Source organism: Acanthisitta chloris, unplaced genomic scaffold, assembly GCF_000695815.1.
Source record: "Acanthisitta chloris isolate BGI_N310 unplaced genomic scaffold, ASM69581v1 scaffold452, whole genome shotgun sequence".
Classification (NCBI taxonomy): domain Eukaryota; kingdom Metazoa; phylum Chordata; class Aves; order Passeriformes; family Acanthisittidae; genus Acanthisitta; species Acanthisitta chloris.
The window spans coordinates 32,603-54,762 of NW_008659656.1; the positions used below are offsets into that span (position 1 = coordinate 32,603).

Here is a 22,160-nt window from a genome sequence, read left to right on the forward strand (position 1 = left end):
CTCCCTCAGCCTCTCCTCATGGCACTTGTGCTCGAGCCTCGTTGCTCTTCTCTGGACCTGCTCCAGCACTTCAATATCCTTCCTGAACTGAATACTGAACACAGTATTCAAGGTGTGGCCTCACCAGTGCCAAGTACAGAGGCAGAATCACCTCTCTGGTCCTGCTGATCATGCTGTTCCCGATCCAGGCCAGGATGCCATTGGCCTTCTTGGCCACCTGAGCACACTGACCACATGAGACATGCCACCAGGACAAAGGGAACTGAAGAGGATGTATGAAAAATAGTGATGCCCTTGGAGATTTCAGGGGAATGTACATTGCATTACCCACTCAGCAGGCAAGTGAAAAACTTGTGGGAAGCATTCAAATTGCCCAACCATTTTCCATTTTAGTAAGTTTATTCAACAACTACAAAATAGGTTAAACCGTCTGTTACAATTTTTCAATCCACTGCACCCATTACTATTTTTTTATTAACATATTTTGAATTGCAAAGCAATTGGCTTTGAAAAAAAGAAAAGGGTAATGCACATAGTGAATGCATGTGGAAACCTAACACAATTGGTAATTGATCTCGGATTAGGAAATAGCTTTCTGTTCCTGGCATTCTTTCCACAACTGAACCTCCAACATGCTACAGCTGCTTGATGGAATAAACACAAGTAACAATGAAAACAAATGACAGTAGCTACTACTTACCATGTACAAATCCTCGTTGATGCCTAGATATTTCCCATTACCACAGCCAATATCAGCCACTACTGACCCCGCTGGCAGGGACCTGAGGAACTCTACAATTCGGGGCCATGGGCTATGCCTGGTGCTGCTGAAGTGTGTGGCAATCTCTTCATACACTTTGTGTACATATTCTTGCTCCAGCTTAGAGGCCTCCATCTCACTGTGGGGAAATGAAGGTTGTACCAGTCTTTGCTGTCCTTTCTGGCTGTCACAGACAGATGGGTAAACTAGATATAGCAACAGATAAAACAAATTAATTTTTTTCAGCAATTCATCACTAAGTGTATTTAGCAAAATAAAATTAAAAGTGAAATATTAAAATACTTCATTCCTCCTGTATCTTTAAAAATTGAAATGCAGGTCAAACTGCAGAAGTGTTTGATGACCTGAAAACAAGCAACATGTCCACATGTACCAGAGGCTGTTTGCAGTGATCATTAATCCTGCTATGTTAATGAGGTTTATGTTTCCAAAACTAAGATGATGCCCCCAATGCAAAGATCATGACATCAGAATTTCAGAGGCTGAATTGCAGTATTCTGAGGGCACAAATAGACTTCCATGTTACTGCAATTCAGCCTCTGAAATTCTGTTCTGAGGGCACAAATAGACTTCCATGTAATCACTGAGCCACCTGTCTATTATTATCTGTACTGCCCTAAGGCTCTTCCATAGCTCCATCACTGCTTCTCCTTCTCTAATGTACTTACTTTCACAAAATTACAGGCCCTTTCAAATAAAAAAAACAATCAAAACTGAAGGGAACCTGAAGAATAGTAGCTCCTTCTATTCTGTTACATTATATAAGCACCTGAAGTGACAATGAAATGCAAGATTCCAGATTACCTGCCCAGCTCTGGAGCAAGCCAAATGCTTTCCTGTATAGACAAACTCCAGCAACCACATGAATGCAACCAACTGAAGCCACACAGTATGTCTAACCCTGAGCCATCCAGGAATGGCTACCAAAACTACCCAAAGGAATAAACCAATGTGCTCAAAACATAAAAAGCTATATTGGTGATAAGTAACAATTTGTCACCTCAAGACACTTACTGCAATTGCAAGGGCTTTTCTTCACTTTCCTGAAAGTAAATGATGTCCTTGTCTCCCTTCGATTTAATGTTAAATCTCCAATGTCAGCAGTGATTGTTCCAACTTTTTGCCCAAGCTCAGATGCTTGAATGACATCATATTTTCGGGGTGTAATGCTAAAACAAAGTAACAGAAAATAAAGAAATAATTCAATTCACAGCAGAAAAAGAACACGATCCATCTTTGTAAGGCAACTCTTACATTCTGTGACAAGTGTGATTACAACATGCTGTTTAATGTGCTGCTGCTTCTCAGTTTTCAACTTATTCAATTTCAGAGAAAAAAAAGCTGACACAAACTAATGACATTAATTGAAGTGTTATTTAATTGCCAGTAATTACATTTCCCTTCCCTCTCTCCCTTTTCTTCCATAAAGTTTGACTGTTTATTTTTCTGGGACTTATTTTGTTATACATTTATTTTTGTCCTGGTTTTGACTGAGACGGAGTTAATTTTCTTCTTAGTAGCTGGCACAGTGCTGTGCTTTGCATTTCATACGAGAATGATGTTGATAACACACTGATGCTGCAGTTGTTGCTGCAGAGCTTACTCTAAATCAAGGACTTTTCTGTTTCCTGTGCTCTGCCAATGAGCAGGTGCACAAGAGGCTGGGAGGCAGCTGACCCAAACAGGCCAGAGGGATATTCCACACCATAGTGTTGTCATGGTCAGTATACAGACTGAGGGGACTTGGCCAGGAAAGACTGGTTGCTGCTTGGGGATGGGCTACACCTGGTCAGCAGGTGGTGAGCAATTGTATTGTGCATCATTTGTTTGGCTTGGGTTCTATTCCTCCTCTCCCCCTTTCATTACTATTGTTATTATTATCATTAGTATTATGAGTATCATAATTATATTTTATTTTGTTTCAGTTATTAAACTTGCTCTTATCACAACCCATGGGGTTTACTTTATACCTCTAAGTCTCCTCCCCATCACTGCAGGGGGAGACATAAAAACATGGATTTGTTAAAAAAAGAACACACTACTAAAACTGGTGGCTGTGGGTATAAGAGCATAGAATTGGCTGAGCTCTACATGAGCAGATTGAAGTTTCTTGTTGCAAAATGGGCCTCTCCAATGAATTTGCTTTACAACAGAATTGCTTCTCCATTTATTGACAGAAGATGCAAAGAATGTAGCACTTAGGAGATCTGTCAAACTGCTTAAAGGGAGAAAATCTGCGGTAGATCTTTCTTGACCAAAATCTACCTATCAAGCACACACACAAACTGGGAGTCGAGCTTCTTAAGCTACTTTTGGATCTGGCATGAGATTTAATAGAACACAAAAACATTTCTGCAAGGACAAAATTCATAAAATGAAAGTGATTTGGAACTTTGTAATTTTATGAAGAGGTTTACATTATGAAAAAGTGCCAAACCCAAGAAATTTTAATAGCTCTACAAATGGATCCCTCTCAAAGTTCAGAAGTGGAAAATGAGAAAGTAAAATGAAAAATGCAACATGTGAGAAGAGAAACAGCTGCATCCACATGTAGCTTCCCATCACTTGCACATGAGAAAAAGTGGATACTCTTGGAACAAAATGGAAAGTCTTCAGGGAAATAGCTTAGCACTTCAAAGCTATTACTGTCACACTGAAATGCTTCCTGAACTTAGTCATCAAGGAGATTACTGCAGAAGTTTCCTGAAGGAAAAAAAAGCCAAACAAATCATCTCTAAGGAACTGGCCTCTCAGTGAAGCCCCTTCAGAACTGCTGACTTCCATGCCACGTAATTGACCCACAGCAGAACAAACTTTCAGTGTAAAACTAACTTCCACATTGGTTAGCTGAGCTTAACCCTCACAGGTTGGGCTGAAAGAGGGGGAAAAAAATGTGTCATACATATTTTACTAAAGCATTTAGTCTCATCTCAGATTTCTACTGGATCTTTTTTGCAGGTCCCATGAAACTGTCAACCAGAGCCTGTGCTTAACCAAGAAGAATAATCCAAATGCCAAGAAGGCAGACTGCAGCCTGATCAGTGTTCCCAGATTTTGTTGCATGTCCCATATTTCCTACTGCAGGAAAGCCAATCTCTAATGCAGTGTCAGGTAAAAAGAGTACAGGTCCTTTCTGTCTGGAAGTCAGGAAGCAGCACATTGATGATCCATACAGATGTTGCAAAAAGGAGACACTGAACAGCCCCCAGGAATGGAAATCTCCCAAACTAGCCATGGAAGGTTGGGATCTAATAAAGAAATGCCTTGCTCATGGCAGATAACAAAGCTATGATGAATCAATCAGCTGAGGATGCCCAAGATGCCCTGGATAGCAGAACTTCAAATGCTGAGTTAGCAGATTTTCTATCTGATTTTCTTTTCTACCTGCAGCAATAAGCAGAGCAGCTGATATTTGCAGAAATTAAATCTTCTTTTTCAAGGTTCTAGTTTCAACCTACGGAATTCCCTTGTGCCTATTCTACAAGCACGAACTTTAGATAAAGGATAGGGTAAAACCAGGATTCCCAATATCAAAAATGAAATGCTTCACACCTTCTTGCTTGGCACAGAGTGGCTTTACTACTGCAGTGTCAGGAATGGAGTTTTGCCAGGTTACCCAACCAAAAATGAAACACATCAGAAAAAAACACCACAAGGGAAACTTATCAGAAAAATCAGACTTTTACTTTCACCTATGAGACAAAAAGAGCACACATCTTTTGTTCTCCTTGATGACACTGCATAGCTTATTTTTTGGCCATATGTTTCTCTTTCAGAGAGAACCAAACAAAAATCCTTTTCCTGTGCACTGTGTTAATGGGATGAAGTCTCTAATTCCTTGGCACCCAAGTATACACATGGAAAACATTTCCAGAATAATTTCAAAACTCTCTTTTGCTCTTTAGAGCAGCTAGCCGTAGATAAAAGGCATCACAAATTATTTTAAATAGATTTTGACGTTATGTACACAAGTGAATTAACTACACTTTCTCAAACAGCTACACTTTCCCACCGAATGATTAATCTTGTTGATTACAATGCCATGTTCCACTAGCATGATGTTTACTTGAGCTGAGTGTCATGATCCACTACTGCTTTTAAAAATATACAGAAAAACTATTTTTAGGAAAGGTGGACAACCACTGGAACAGGAATCACTTATACATGAGTAAAAAGATCTGGGATCTCCATTTTAAATGTAGTTTATGCCATTAGTTCTCAAAAGACAACCAGCACTCGAAGGTATAAGTCAGTTAAGTAATCTCATTCCAGCTCTTAGTAGGCTATCTTAGCAGGCTTAGCACACTATCCCAACTTGAATACCTGCTGGCAAGTACTGCAAGTGCCCAGCATGCATTTTTCCTCTTCCTGGGTGTGTGGCTGCCCAGGGCCAGTTGGATAGAGCAGAGCTGGTAGCCGTGGAGAAAGCTGAGGCTTCAGCAAGGGCCACCCCACCTTCCCCTGGGAGCTGCTTTTAAACAGAGGCTGTCCGACTGGGCCTTGCTCCAGTTACAGCCCCAAATGCATACCCAATTCCTTCTGTGCACAGCCACTGCCTTGACCCCTGGGCTAACATCCCAGCTCAGAAAGACCTCTCTTTGCCACCCTCATGCCCTCTGTGCAGCAGACATGACTCTCCTAAACCAACCCCTCTCTAAAGCCTTTGACATATGTGATCCAATGGGAAAAGCTGTGGGCTGAAAAGAGAAAAAGGAAATAGTGAAGCTAATTGCACTACAATCAATTCTTTGCCAGCTCAGAGTCATTGAGAACTTTCACACTGCAGATGGAAGTGAGAGCAATTTCTGAGGGAAACTTCACTTGTGACAGCAGCAGGAAACTGCAGCTCAGAGACTCAGCTTCCTAAATTCCCAAGTTTTTCATTTAACCTGAGCAGGTTCTGAGCAAAGCAGTCAATTTGTGTATTAATTATAAAATTTGAATTGATTTCTTTCAGCGCAATTTTAAATACATAATGTCACCAACAAAGCAAACAAAAAACATATACTGTTCTTCTATTATGAGCAATGCAGGGACTCTTACACATACCCATGTGTCCACAAGTATCTGGATTCTCCAGCCATCACCAATAAACTGCATCGGGGCAGCATAATTGACACTGTGTGGCCATCAGGGTGTTTGAAATCCATCACAATCTAAAAGGAAACAAAACCAGTCACCATGATGAGCAGCTTCATATATTCTGAAAGTTCTAGCTCTGTTTGCCTCTCTAATGTGTTCGACTGTTACGAAACAGTTACGTATTTCCTAGGGATGCAAAAGGCTCTATGTCTACTGTGCTAAAGATTTCTCCCCTTCAGCACTGTGTTCAGAAATCTCAGGCAGTCACAAATATATGCATATATAGATAAATAAAATTGTATATCTATATACACATATATATACATATATATAAAATTTTCTTCTCACAGTAAAAGCTCTTTGTAAGAACACAGTATTGCTATTCAATCTCTGTGTGTACCAGTGAGGCAGGAAAGGATTACTGCCCCTCAACTAAAAGCAACTACATATAAGATAAAGAGAAGACTCATTTGCTCTAGCTCAAGCATCTGAAAGTCATGTACCTGGGCTAGGAACAGCAGCTACTCTCTTTTTGTGATGTCTATGCAAAGAGACAAGTTTCTCCACAGGGTTATTCATCCTAGTGTAAAATGTAGAGCTAAGTGATGTGGAATGACCCCATGCACTCTGGAAATGCCTATCCATTCACAGCAGACTGAGCTGAGACAATTAACTTGGAGTAGATACATAACATTTAGATAAGCAGTGTTAGGTGAGGGAAATAATTTCCAACCTGCCCACATTCCTGGAGGTTTGCAGCACAACAAGCACACGCAGTCTCACAAGATCCTGACTAACATGCCAACTACCAGACTATCCTTTTATTATTTACCATCTGGCTTCTAGCCATGGCAATATATTGAGGTAACGTTTTCAGCTTTATTCCAGTTTCACAGCCCAGATGGCAGTGGTACATTTTGCTTCTGCTTGGACTAGGAATGTCATCCTTTTACATTTCCCAAATGAGAGAAACTCTTGCTGTGGAAAATAAGGAGCAGGTCATTTAAGCAAGCCAAATGAGTTACAGAAGATTTACTGAAAAAGAGAAGTGGTCAAAAACTATTCAAGTCAGCGGTTCCTGCTACACTGGAGAATCAGCACCATGAAAGTGCTGCCACCTGATTTGTAACCTACTAAGTATGCAATTTAAAAGCAGACTTACTACAGTATGCCAGATTGAAACAAATTAAGCAGTTCTGCTTCTGCATACAGATGCGTTTAACAAAGAGAAAACACTGGTGCAGCAATCAGTCATTCAGCACAAAAAACCCAGCAAGACAGAGACTGAATAAGCAAGACTTTTAAACACTGCAAATTACCACTTACAACAACTACTATTTAATGTTGTGCACACTGAAGCAAACCACAATGGCATTTACATTTTTAGGAGAAAAATTATTTACGCTGTAGTACCACCCACAGAGAGTGACACAGCTTCTCCCATTGGGCTATCTAAATTTAAGGCAAGAAGTGACGAGGGTGACAGAGTGAGGTTGAAAGGGGTAGAGATATGGGGGAAGACAAATAAATCATAACTATAAGCTCTGATTAATGATTATGAAACACTTCAATAGCTACACAAATAGATGAATGGTAGTCACTTGCTAATATATTCCTTCCCTTGAACTTAGCAATTTCTTCTAGGTAACCACAAAGAATTATGGGGTTAAGAACAAGAAAACACAGTGGCTTTACAAATCTGATGGGGAGGCTGTAAAGCACAAGTAGCAGAAAGTCTCTAAAAAAATGTAGCTATCTGGCAAGGTAAATAAACCAGAAGATAACTCATCAGGATCAGCAAGTAAGTAAAGTGAAAGCATGAAAAGAAATGGGGAGCAAAGTGGTAGGATGAAATGGGTGAAATGATACCACAGTCTGTCTTTATCTTCCCTGACTCACTGCTGTTAGGAACAGGTGTGAGGGGACAAGATATAGACTGGGTTCTTCAGTAATATGGCAGAATAAACTGAACAGAAGTCTGTCTGGATTCCTTACTGGAGGCTCAGTTACCCCACTGTCCCTCTTTCTGGGTCAGTAGTAGATATAAACTTCTGCAAATGATATTCAAGAACTGCATTTGATCCCTGAGTCAATGAGGAGACCTCTGCAGGGTGCCCTACATTTTCAGTTCTCACTCTCCATGGCCCAGAAGAGGAATTTGTTCCCTTTCACTTGTGCACACCAGGCTGGGTACTCTACATGAAGTAGTGGGAAACAGTACCTCCAGCTCCCTGTCTTCTCTGCGTCTCCAGTTCCTTTCCCTGCACCAACTGCATGGCCCCAAAGTCTCTTCATGGAAGATTCCTACAGCTGGGTCATGGCAATCCCAGACACACCTACAGGCTAAGTGATGGAGAGCAGCCCTGCTGAGAAAGACTTAGGGGTGCTAGTGGATGAGAGGCAGGACATGTGCCAGCAGTGTGTGCCTGCAGCCCAGAAAGCCAACTGTCTTGAGCTGCACCTAAAGGAGCATGGCCAGCAAGTTGAGGAGGTGATTCCCTCCCTCCACTCTGCTCTTGTGATACCCCACCTGGAATGCTGCATACAGGTCTGATATCCCCAACATAAGGAGGACATGCAACTGTTGGAGTAAGTCCAGAGGAGAGACACAAAACTGGTAAGAGGACTGGAGCACCTCCCCTATGAAGACAGGCACAGAAAGTTGGGGCCATTCAACCTAGACAAAGTTGCATGGAGACCTCATAGCAGCCTTCCAGTGTCTGAAGGGGCTACAGGGAAGCTGGAGAGGGACTCTTTGTCAGGAACTCTAGTGACAGGACAAGGAGTAATGGGTTCAAATTGAAAGAGGGAAAATTTAGGTTAGATATTAGGATGAAGTTGTTTACTGTGAGAGTGGTGAGACACTGGCACAGGTTGTCCACAGAGGCAGTGGATGCCCCAACCCTGGCAGTGCTCAAGGTCAGGTTGGATGAAGCCTTGAGCAACCTAGTCTAGTGGGGAGGTATCCCTGACCAAGGCAGGAGGTTGTTACTAGATGATCTATAAGATCCATTCCAACCCCTTAACATTCTATGATTCTGTGATTCTAAGATGCTCCTCAAACCATGTCCTGTTAACTGTGCATCCAAAACAGCAGAGGCTCAAGCATGCTCTGTAACAGGTAACACACTGGAAATAAGAGGCTACAAAACTATCCCTGGTAGCTGGATTTTCAGGCAGCAGTGGCAGGAAAACAGAGAAGAGCATGCCCTCCTGGCTGAATTTCAACTATGCTAAGCTAACAATAAATATGTGAAACAACATTTCTTAAGGTGCTGAATTTGAGGCCGAAAAGCAGGAGATTATCTTTGCAACATCTGGCAAGTCTAGTCCTCACCAGCACAGGATCCCAGCGAGCTCTGCTCTTGCTCCCTACTTTCCTGGGAAGGAAAAGCTTCTAGTACTATAATCTCACACTGTGTGGCTGCTCCACATCTAACTGAATTTCATCCTTATGAGAAGCTGTGATGATTTGGGGAGGAAAATATAAATAAAGGATTAATTTACTTGCAAATGGGCAATGACATTAAGTAATTAGAAGTAATTAAAAGAGTAAAAATCCTAAATCCAAAACTGGCTTTTGCTTATGAGGCAGACTGAGGTCCTCAGCCAAAATATATTAAAGTTTTGCACTTTTTCCATTAACAACAAATTTGACATTGCAATCGAGATAGAGAATCAAATTTAAGGAACTCACTGTGAACATCCCAAGAAAATTAGTACAATTTCTGTGCTCCATTCCATTATTTAGTTTAACTGCACCTTTAATGCTTAAAAAGCCCAAGCAGGAGTACTTCTTCTATCCTTTGTTTACAGTACAGTAAAGAACCACTTAACCCAGAAAGGTTTTTGAAGAACTCTGTTCTTATCTGTGACAAGCCTGTTACCTAGTGAGCTAGATAACATTCCCACACTCCTATATACATCTTTATCCTGGCAGAACATTCTAAATTCTCACTGTCACACACACACACACAGAGAAGATTAACGCATTTGGTCCTCTTTTTAATTTACTAAGGACTTACAATCAATAAAGCAACTGTCACTGCTGAATCAATCTACTTCACAACAGCTTTGCTCCACAGGAGCTATTTTCAATTACTATTTTTGTTTTTATCTATTTTCTTTTTTTCTCTTAGATGGCTGAGTCAATAAAAAAGATCAAATTTCTAGCTAGTCCATGGTGAATCATCCAGGGATTACATTCAAAATATAAAAATAGTGGATGCTTTGATCTTATATAGGTTTTACACCTTTCTTTGTATTATGGAAGAAGTGTGTCTCCAAATACATCAAAAAAACTTAAAAGAAACAAGCAGCTAATAATATCTACTTGTAGTTTTAAATATCTTGTCACAATGCCAGGTTGTTTAATAAGAGAGAGTGTTCATGACAGGGGAGCACACGAAGCAGTAAGCAGCTTTCAAGGATGGCTAAACATCAAAGCAAAGGGACACCCACATAGCAAACATTGTTCCTGTGGCATAAAATATGGCAAAATACAAAAAACAGAAAATAATCCAGCATAAAAGAAAAAGGGAAGAAAGTATTTTTTCCTAACTCCTCATGGAATGAGGAGTCTGCACCACCCTTCAGTGAAATGGTACTGCACTTCGTGAAAGAGCAGAAGGACAAAGGTGAATTACTGGACTATCAAATAAGTAGAGATGCAAAGACAAAATAGAAATAATGCAATGGGGCTATAAAAACAATGTTGATAAGGATTTCACTGCTACAGTGAGGAATGACAATTGTTTTTCTAAGCGTTGTCTCTGACGCAATTTGTATTTGATGTTAATAGATTACCTTAGACGAAACATACTCTAAAGCTAAAAAAAGTACAACGTGGAATGCTTCTCAAGTCTGACATTATTTACTGAATTTTCAGAGCGCAAAGACAGATTATCAGCCTACATAACAGTTTTCCACATGTAAAACAGATGAAAAAGAATGTCTACTTCAAAGACAGCTGAGAGGTTTAAAGCCCACACATGCAGCTTTAACAACACAGAGGGGCTCCATGCAGAGACAAGAGCCTGTTGGCTTACACAGGACCGAGGCAATCAATTGGCAATACATAGCACCTTTCACTGCAAATATCATGCTAAATTACAAAATCTGGAATTCAGAAAATTACGCATTTTAAAAGGAAAGTGAATGTGATTATCTTTGCTGAACTATCCACATCGTAGCAAATTTACCTTATGTAACCTCTACTGATGTTTACATCCTATATCATGTTCTCTGGCCGTATTTCAGAAAAAGAGTGCAACATCAACAATCATGACAATGAAATATTTCCGTACTGCCTACCTCAAAAAATCTCTCAACACATGTGCAGGCCTCCCCCATATCAGATTTATGCCAAAGCACACCATGTCTTGCTAAGTCTGCTTATCTACTTAGGAGCTATGGTGATGTTATTCAGATGCTTAATATACTTAGTAGGTTTTCTTTCTTCAAAAAATTGTATTCAATTTTCCATCCATTCCATCTTCCTGAATGTTCTGTGTCATTTTAATATTTTTTCCTCTCAACTGAAGTCTAGCATGTGAGTATTTAAAACAAATTTCAATATAGGGACACTACTTCATTCTTTCATATTAGGTCTCACCTTGCTATGATTTTCTTGCTAAGCCCAAGGAGTAGAGTGCATCCAGTGAACAGCATACCAGTATCTTTCTTAGCTATTACGTATGCCACTGACCTCATGACACAAATTCCCTTACTTCTTGCCTCTGTTTCTAAGATCTGGGTAGTGCACAAGAAGAGAAAAACTATGCCAATTTTCACGCTAACCCCTGTTGGATAGAGGAGTTTCCAATCCTCTGCAGGCCTTGTCACAGCCAGCTGGAATATATGCCACTCTCCTTTGGTACCCAGGGATGCATCTCTTGAGGTTCACCAGCTCCAAGTTATTAGAAGTTAGCAGTCACCTCACCAGGTGGATGACAGCTCCCTGTGGTGTCCAGCGAGGTGGCTGCTCTGCCCAGCCTTGGCAGAGGTTGGGATGCTGGTACTTCTGGCACCGTCACACCAACTTCTGACTGCTGTTGTTCCCACTCCAAGACCTCTCACAGCTGCTACAAATTTTTATGATTCATTCTTATGTCTTCTCAAGATGATTCTTCTTTGTATCGAAAGCCTCTCTGTAAATCCAGGGTTACTGTTTAATCTTGATGATTGAAAAGCCAGACTGAAGAACACAACAAGCCTAATTCTTTAAAGACTACTCATCAAATATGTCATCTGAGAGTATCAAGTTTCTTTTGTATGTCAGGACATTACCTGTGGTCTTTGCACCGGTGTTAAAACTCAGTGCTGAGTATTAGACTCATACATAAAAGACCAGCAATCCCTACAGTAAAAGGCAATAGTTGTGCTCCCTCTCTCTGCCACAACAGGTATAAATCTCTCCTTTCTGAAAAATGCTATCTGACCTAAGCATGTGATCACAGAATAGAATCATAGAATCAGCCGGGTTGGAAGAGACCTCAAAGATCATCCAGTCCAACCCTACCATCGTTACTAGACCATGGCACTAAGTGCCACATCCAGTCTCATCTTGGAAACCTCCAGGGATGGTGAATCCACCATCTCCCCAGGCAGCTCATTCCAATGCCTGATTACTCTTGATGACCTTGATGTCCTTTTGTGAATCCAGATACAAAGACCCAATCAAGGTCTCAACAAGATCCAGTTTATTCAATTTTGCTAATATTTCATCTCTATCCTTTAATAAATTGCCTCCCTAGCTCTTAGCTTAAACTCTTTTAGTACACAGAAAGCAACAGGCTAATGCTGTTAGTCTTTATTTAATTTCTTTTACTGAGTTAGCCTCCTCTGAAATATTTTCCATTCTTTCAGTCATACATCTTCCATCACATCCATGGGTGCTCCTGCACTAACATACAGGGAATGGCATCCACCTATAACAGGGCAGAATGTGTCCCAAATGCATCACATTGTTCATCTTCCTTTCCAAAGGAAAGGAAATTTCAAGATTTTGTATCACTTGCTCTCTAATGAAGTACAGTTCAATGAAAGAGCACAAAAGGACTCTTACACATTCTGACCCTAGTGGCCTCCAGAGGGCTCAATCTGTTCAAGAAGTAACGCTCAGACATCACAAGAAAGTAGTTTTGTGTCCTCAAATACATCTCTTCAGACTTGTACTTAACGTATTACTCTGTCCTGAAAGCAAATAATCCTTATTTACGTGTTTGATGCTGTACCAAATATCTACCAAGACAAACGAGTCCTTACAACAGAGACAGCTGTTCTGTAGTAGGTGCAACTCCACCTCTAAGTATGATGTTTAGAGGATTCTGTCTATGTGGTGCTGTGACATATCTTTAATTCTTTCACACATTAAAGACAAGTTCTCAAGAGATTTTCAGTATCTAAGTAGAAAAGGAAACAACTTCAGCATTCAAAATTAGCATTTCACCTTTTTAAACCATCAATTGTTTACAAATCTCTGTGGAAACACACATAATTTTCAAGTTACTGAGGGTGCAGACACATGTAAGCAGGACTCCCTTCAACCTTAATTTTACTTCCATGCCACACTACCTGTACAGTTATCATTCTGTCATCAACTATTATAGCCTTTAATCACAAGTTTTCTACAACAGAAGCAGTGTAAGGAACTGTGAACAGAACCCCCACATAACAAACAATAATTGGTACAGCGCAAACCAGGCTTTGCTGAGGAATATTGCCAAATATGGAATAAAACAGGAGAGAGTAACTTACAGAAAAGAGGACCTGAAATATTTAGATTCTGAGTGCACACTCATACCACATACTAGTGTGGCACAGGCCTCCCAGCTGTTGTCCTTACATGTTCAGGGTACCAGTCCAAATCCTTACAGGCTCAGGGTATTTCAAGGCATGGGTAAAACATGCTGCATGATCATTATCCTGCATAGTAGAAAACCATCCTCCATCGCTCCCTACAAACATTGGGGTTGTTCAAACCTTACTCTCCTCTTCCTGCTCATAATGCTGTAGTACAGGAATCCAAGCTAACTTAGAGTCATGGGGTGGGAACAGTCAAATCAGTTCAAGATTAAGATATCAGTTCAAGATTAAGATATCTACATTTGAACTTAGATTTTTTTTAAAAAAAAACAACTATTAGGGAACTGAAACTTGTAAAAGCAAACACTAGATGTCTAGTTCAGAAGGCGCTCAAATACCCTCTAGGCTGTACTGACTCAATTCCCATTGATTACAGAGAAGCTCAGGCATGCAGTACACACCTACTTATAAACACTAAAATTTCAGTGTCTTAATCCTGGACTGAATAAGACTGACAACAAGTTACTACATAAGGCACTCAAAGTATGAATTCAGCAGATGCCTCAACTCTGCCCAACACAGTTCTGCCTTAATTAAAACCTCTTCCTGCACTATTATCACTAAAATCTTGCCCCCTACATACTGCAAAGGTGGTATGGAAATAGTGTGGTGCTGAATACCTGCAAGTCAAAGGGATGAAAAGATGAATTTACACATTCTGAGTCTGAAACAAAGGTCAACTAGCCCTTCCCATAACTGCATCTAACAGCTGTCCCAGAGACCATTACAATAACAGAACTGCCAGGATACAAGACATGCAAACTGTGCCTTCCCAAACTAATTCTTGTATTATACCTCAGAAGAGCTGGCAAGGCACAGTTTTTCATCTATTGCTATAGAAACTACCATATGGCTTGTTTCTTAATGCTCTACATCTTCACTGTAAAAGGGAAATCTGCTGAACAAAGATCTGGGCATGAATTTACAGAAACGGCTTAAATACATAAAGAAAACTCATTCCTTAGCAGTCAAAAGCACATAACTCACACACAAAAAAAACACCAAAAATCAACACCAAAACCAAACATAAGCTAAAGAATGAAAGAAAGCAATCTTCTTGGTTAATGATATCTCTAGGACCATAAAGTATCATTCAGAATACTGCATGACATAAAATGACTTCTTGTAAATCACTTGAAGAAAACAGTTTTATCAATTCACACAATTGCTATGTATCACCTCACAGAAGTGCTACACATCTGACATATACATATTATTTTAAAGGAGGGAAAACAATCAAAAAGGAAAAGCATATTCTGAAGTCTGGTTAGCCAGTATTTCAACACTACTGATTTTCATCACAGTGTCATCTCTTTCTTCTGTCACTTTCTCCATTTGCTTCATTAGCACAATAAGAGTCTTCACATAACACAGTCAAAAGTTACACAAAAGGGCTCTACCAAGGCCTCAACATCGGGCTCTGTATTTAGAATGGATTGCATGAATGTGCACTGCAGAGAGATGCAGGCAGTTACAGGAAGAGGAACAAGAACACCTCACAAGGAACTGCAAAAGTGCCCAGCTTTCAATGCTTTCCACTGCCAGCATCAACCTTAGTTCCCTCTAACCATTCTTCTGCTGCCCCAGCAAACTGACCAGAGCTTCACCTGTATTGCCCTTGTGCTGCACCAAGGGGCAGCCTGCCTACTTGCTTTACTGCTGAGAGCACAACTCTCCCGCTGCCTTGAACCAGAATCCTTCTGTCAAGTGTATTAGCATCACACGTTTGACAGCTCTAGCTCCAGCACACCTTTAACTGCTCTAAATTGCCAGTCCCTCAATGAAAATTTCCAGAGTCAACTCTACTGAAACAAGAGCTCTGTGGAAAAACTCCTCCTGAAACATATCTGGTAAGAAAAACAGAAACAGAGCATTACAGTATGAAAATAATCAGATTTGTAAAGACAGTATAAATGAAGACAGACTTGAAAACCCATTTGCTACACTAACTGGTATTATAAAGTCTGGTTCGAAGCCAAGAGAGACAATACACCACAGCAGGAGCTTAACAAGTTAAGCTTGTTTCTTTGCTTATAGACTAGTTGTGATTATTATTGACTGACTACTTGTCATTTCTACATGAAATTTGCCACAGTCTTAAAATAGGCTCCTATGACAATAGAGATGACATCACTGGCTAATGAAATTAGATTTCTGTATTGAATTCCAGAAGTCAAGTACAGCTGAAATGCAACAGCTAAAGATAACTTTTTAATACTCCAGTTCAGCCTGTTTGCTGTTAATTTGTGGCAGACACCAGGATTCCATTTCATGGAGCAAGTACTGGTCTAATAAAAAGAATATGGGGAATAGAATTAAATTCCACTGATAAACCTCTTGAACAAGTTAAAAATTCTTAAAAAAATAGATCAAGAACTTAGTAACTGCTCAAACAACAACACAGAGGTATCTATAAAAAAAAAAGAACTGTATTTCAAGAATGACAATCCAAAACCTGACTCTAAAATCATTTCAGCTGTAAAAATACTAATTGAAATGTAAATGCTCTGTTAGTTTTCACAGAATGGCTTGGTTTGGAAGTGACCTTCAAGAGCAGCTAGATGTAACCTCGCTACCAGGAGCAGGGACACTTTTCACCAGACCAAGTTGCTCAAAGCCCCATCCAGCCTGGCCTTAAGCACTTCAGGGATGGGGCATTCAAAACTTGGGGTGTCTCACCACCTTCACAGTGAAGAATGTAAATGCTCTGTTAGTTTTCACAGAATGGCTTGGTTTGGAAGTGACCTTCAAGAGCAGCTAGATGTAACCTCGCTACCAGGAGCAGGGACACTTTTCACCAGACCAAGTTGCTCAAAGCCCCATCCAGCCTGGCCTTAAGCACTTCAGGGATGGGGCATTCAAAACTTGGGGTGTCTCACCACCTTCACAGTGAAGAATTTCCTCCTAGTATCTTATCTAACTACACTCCCCAAAAAGGAGTCCCCCTCTCCAGCGACTCTGTAGGCCCCCTTTCAGTACTGGAAAACTACACAGAGCCCTCTTTTCTCTAGGTTGAACAATCCCAACTTTTCAGCCCGTCTTCACAGCAGAGATGCTCCAGCCATCTTATCATTTTCATGACCCTCCTCTGGACTCGCTCCAACAGATCATTGTCCTGCTTATGTTGGTGGCCCCAGAGCTGGACACAGCACTCCAGGTGGGGTCTCACAAGAGTGGAGGATGCATCACCTCCCTGAACCTGCTGGCCACATTGCTTTTGATGCACTTCTCTTGTTTCTTCTTCTTTTCTTCATTTATTACATGATTATATTTTTTTCACAGGAATAAATAGAAACTTCACATTTAAAGAGTTAATTCATTTCATCACCACAGAAAAATAGTTCATATACCAGTGAAGGGTACATGGGGGGCATGAATTGGAAAAGAGAAAAAAAAAAGGTTTAATTTCAAATGAGCAGTATTGTATATCATAGCCTAAAGTTTTTCCAAGACTTTTTATCTATCTACGTATTTCCTACCACATGAAAACCAACTGGAAATATCTAGCAATAGACATGCAATAGCAACACACTTTTTAGAGAGTATGTTTGCTTCCACTGAAAAATTCAATATCTGTATTTGTTTGTCACAGTAAGGCCTGAACAGCCAGACGTCTGAGATTTGGAAATGAAATGATGCTGTCTCAGCATACAAAATGAGCACACTACAGAAACAGCAAACAGCCTGCAGACAAAAGAGGTTTTGTTAAAACAGAATCAAGTTGGTAAAGGAATTATGCAGAAGTTTTCCTTCATTATTTAGCAGTTATGACCACCGTCAGAAAATCATAACCCTACTGCAAAATTCAAACATTTTAGGAAGTATTTCGCTCACACTAGGATTCTGGTTGGTTGTGAGAAAACTAACTGGAACTATATGACATGTTTCATAGCATAACTACGTATTTTTCCAAGTGATATTGAGGGATTTCATTTTCAAATGCCTCCTAATTGCAATTTCTTTTATCTCTCTTTCCAGATTCACAGATGCACTGCCCAGAGGAGTTCACGAGACAAAGAGAACATTCTTCTCACAACTTTTTCTCAACACTAACAATTCTAACAAAACACAGGATGCTGAAGAGAGCAACCAACTGACTGTGAAGAAAGTAAAGCGGTATGAGCCTTCCCCCTCAGCAGCCAAAATAATGGACCATGTGCAAGAAACAAAACTTCTACACAGAATGGAGTAAGGCCATTTCCCACTCTAGGAGACCCAAGAGAAACACCTCAGCAAGTCACATCATATTCTGCTGATCAGAGATCCTATGGCAATCAAACAACAGGGTGCCCTTCCTTCCTCAGCACTGAAGTAGGATTCTAGCCAATCTAGGACTTACTAGGCCTTGCATACCGGGGAACAGGTTTATGGAAAGCTGTTGGAGACGATAAATTTCTTTCTGCTGTGGAGAGGAAGGAAGGCTGGTATAAATCCAACAAAAGAGAAATAGGAAACAAATCTTTGCAGAGCTATTTGCACAGTATTGGCCCACTGATAGTAAATGCCAGATCTTGGAGATCCACCATAGGGACAACTCATACAAAGAGGCAACTGGAAACTATAATGTCTCATCAATATGAAAGGGAAGGGGGAAAAAAAGCATACTTTTACAAACAAAAATGAAATACAGGCTCTGTCATAGCTTAGCTTTGATTTTGTTCTTCCCAAGTAGCTGAGGAGGCAGCAGAAGAGGTAAGATCTCCACACTGATGTCTTTGTTCCTTAACAAATAACTGCCACACAGCTTCTAGAGAAATAATGCTACTGTCATTGTTCTGGGGGCAATTCTGACCAAATGCAGATTCCTATAGCACTTGCAAAACCAACACTTGTCTGCATTAGTTGCACACAGTGGATGCCTTGCTTTTGCTACCTTTGGCTAAAACACAGGCTGTGAAAGAAGGCAATTACTTATTGCATGACAGATTCCCCCTGAACAGGTCACATGAAAGCTGGGTTTTCGGGATCCTTAAAAAAATTAAAGTAACCCATCAAGTGGAAACCTCAGCAGGACATGTTATCTGTGAACAGAATCCTGTATGCAAATGGTGAAGAGACATCCAGCACAGAAATAAAAACTCAGAACAGTATGTTTCCTGAATATTCACCTTTCCCCATAAAGGCAGTAAGACTGTTATAAATATTCCCATGAAGGATTGCAGGCTTTGTTGCTTATCTCAGGGCATATTTCGATGTTCAACTACATCAGCAGAAAGTTCTGCCTTGATTTTGATGGGTCTTGTATCTCATCCAAGCTCAGTGACAGTAAATCATGGTATGGCATGGCAACAAAGAAACACACAGGACATATTTATACAGAGTAAATGCAAACAGGAGACAGATTTATGAAGCCTGATGCACTTAACTTGTGCTCAGGATACCTTTCATATGGAGAAGTTGTTCAATAGTTTTCAAAAATGAAATACCACTTTAAATTGAACAAACCAACTAAACTTGGTAGACAACCAAATAGTCCCTTTGGGTTTCCAGCTAAATAACACAGAAACCACTGCAAGTCACTGTTCAAGAACTGCTAAATTCCATGACACTAAGGGTGCAACTCAAGAAACATGCCTTACAGATCTGAAGAGCACACTATCAAGCTTTAGGAATTCCAGACTTCCTTGAATAAACTTTTAAACATAGCATTAGGTTTCAGCGATTAAACTCAGTGTCTTCCATTTGGGTTAAGAGACGTTTTGTTTCTGCCAATACAATATCTTTTTAACTAGTCATCACTATTACTACTATTTCACCTACCATGATGATCCTGCTAGCATAGAGAAAAAAAACTTTGGTATAGCCACCACCAGAGTAATTCCTTAAACAGCTAAGATGCTTTCCACCTTCCCTTACAAGAAAAATAAAGCAATGTACATGTAAACAGCAAACTAACCTGAATCAGCAACTAATCATGATAAGCAAAATAAGAGCTGGACACAGAGTTAACACAGCGATATCCAGTGCCTGCCTACCTTGTTAAAGCTCATACAAGACACAAAACAGGTGCTAAACTGTCAAAGGCTGCTAGACTTTCTAAAGGCTTCTCATAAAATCTCTCAAGCAGCTATTATAGAAACAGCTGCTGCTATAGCAGCCACAGGCTTCTGTTTATTAACCACGACAGATTGGAAATAGATCAACAGATAAGAAGCAAAAGTGCCAGAAAAAGGGTCAATTATCAGACTGAGCGATGAGTAACAGCAGCATACCTCATTCTATCAGTTCTAAAACTACCGTATTCAAAAGTTGTTCAAAAGGTCTCATGGAGTTTTTCTTTATAACATTACCCTGCTTTCAAGGCTTAAGGGAGTTGCAGCTTTTCTTTATAGCTCAAGGCACTTAATGTCTGCAGTGTAAGAGATGATGAATGCATTCAGATGAACAGAAATGAGGCAGAGTTCAAGGATGATCCACACACTGCTCCACTGTTTAACCCTGACCCATAAATCTGGCTCAAAACCCTAAAGCTTCCCTTTTGCAGACATTAGTTGGGGCCTAGTCAGAGCATCACAGCAGCTCTCAGTGTTTATACCAACCTTCTACCAGGCCAAGGCACAGGAATAGGAGGCAGAGCAAGGCACTCAAGGAAAAGCAGAAGCTAAAGAAAAGAGAATGACAAACCTGGGGCTTCCACATCAGGGCTGGACCTTAGGAAAATGGGACAGAACAACATAAATCATAGTATTGTGCCAACACAACACATGCTTAAGCAAGCTATGACTGGGCTTCACCCTCTGGCATGGTGCAGTGGATGTCCCACAGCAGTCTTGGACAGAACAGGGCAGAGCTGATGAGGAGGGACTGCAGGGTGTTGTTAGCTGTTGACTGGTGGCAAAATCTGCAGCCAGGAAGGGAAAATCATTTTATGAGCTGGATTTATTCACAACACTACTTAGTTCATTATAGAAATGCTACCTCCGTATTTCTAAAATTTTAATGAATCAAGGCTTACAAGACAGCATGTAAAAAGGCAAATTAGGAAAAGTGGAAAAACAGAAATCTCAATATTGATCAAGCTTCTGCTGCAAACCTGCAAAAAGGAAATCTGACACAGGCTTTAAAACTAGGATTTTTTGAGACAGCTGCAAACTTGGCCAGGCTTCTAAGATGAAATACTGTAAAATTACATATCTTTAGAGACACCAAATGGAGGCACTGGAAATAACACCTTACTGAAATAAAATCGAAAACTCTCAACAGAAAGGACTGATCCCTGTTTTGCAATACTTTGTTCAAATTCATAGACACAGGACATACGGTTTGACATTAAGTTTAATAAAAAGCTGCTATCTAATTTACTCCATTGCCTTTCCTTTCCTACTGTGACAATTTCTTAATAAACAGAAGTTTTCAATAACACAGCATTGAAACTGATATTCATTAATGTTTCCAGTGTCAATCAGCTGCTATAAAGAAAGGGTGAACATGGTGATTTATAAAATGTGACTAAAAGCCTGTAGGACATTCTAGAAGCCTCACTTGATTCTGCAGTTTCCCAAGAGATGACAAAGAAATGGGTCAGAAATGGAGAAGTGATTAACCCGAGACCCTCACTTTTCCTGAAGTATTATGGGACAAGACAAATCACATCTCACTGCTTTGCCCTCAATCTATTTAGTAGTTTTTACAAGCTAGGCAGCAGTACAAAGTAGTAAGACTCTTCTTCAAAGTAAGTTCAATCTTCCTTGTAAACTTCTCAGAACACAATGTACAGCACCAACCAGACCAAATGTGCCTCTTGATATGCTGGTGGGTGATCAGCTAAAAAGCAGCTTTGCCAAAAAGGACCTTGGGGTCCTGATGGACAAGAAGCTGAACATGACCAATGTATTCCTGCAGGGGAAAAAAAAGGCCAGCAGCCTCCTGGGTTACATTAGGAAGAGCACTGCCATCAGGTCAAGGGAGGTGATCCTTTCTCTCTACTCAGCCCTGGTGAGGATGCATCTGGTGTACACTGTCCAGTACTGGGACTGGACTGGATTTCCCACTACAAGAAAGCTATGGGCTTATTGCAGCAAGTTCAGGACAGGGCCATGATGATTATTAAGGAGCATCTTTACGTGAGGAGATGCTGAGAGAGCTGGGACTGATCAGCCTGGAGAACAGATGGCTCAGGCTCACATGAGATGGCTCTTATTAATGTGTTTAAATAACTGATGGAAGGGAATGAAGAAAAGGGAGCCAGATTCTTCCTAGTTTTGCCCACCAACAGGACAAGAATCAACATTTTAAAGCCCATGTCATTGCACTGGAACACAAAAACCATTTTGGTTTTATACTGTGACAGAGGTCAAATGCTGGAACAGGATGCCCACAGAGGTTCTAGAGTCTCCATCTACAGAGATATTCAAAACACAGCTGGACAGAGTCTTGGGCAACCTGCTTGAGCAGGCCTTGGACTAGATGACCTCAAGAGGTCCCTTCCAAC

General features: G+C 40.4%; 1 protein-coding gene across 1 annotated transcript in view; it reads right to left on the reverse strand.

The window, feature by feature from the left end:
* Window positions 1-22,160, reverse strand: part of ALKBH8 (alkB, alkylation repair homolog 8 (E. coli)) — a 43,658-nt gene that overhangs the window by 9,630 nt on the left and 11,868 nt on the right. Inside the window, exons 7-9 of the mRNA XM_009069455.1 lie at window positions 5,831-5,937; window positions 1,796-1,950; window positions 701-966 (exon numbers count right to left, since the gene is read on the reverse strand). Of these exons, the coding sequence (XP_009067703.1) occupies window positions 701-966; window positions 1,796-1,950; window positions 5,831-5,937 (528 nt within the window). The remainder of the gene's footprint in view (window positions 1-700; window positions 967-1,795; window positions 1,951-5,830; window positions 5,938-22,160) is intronic.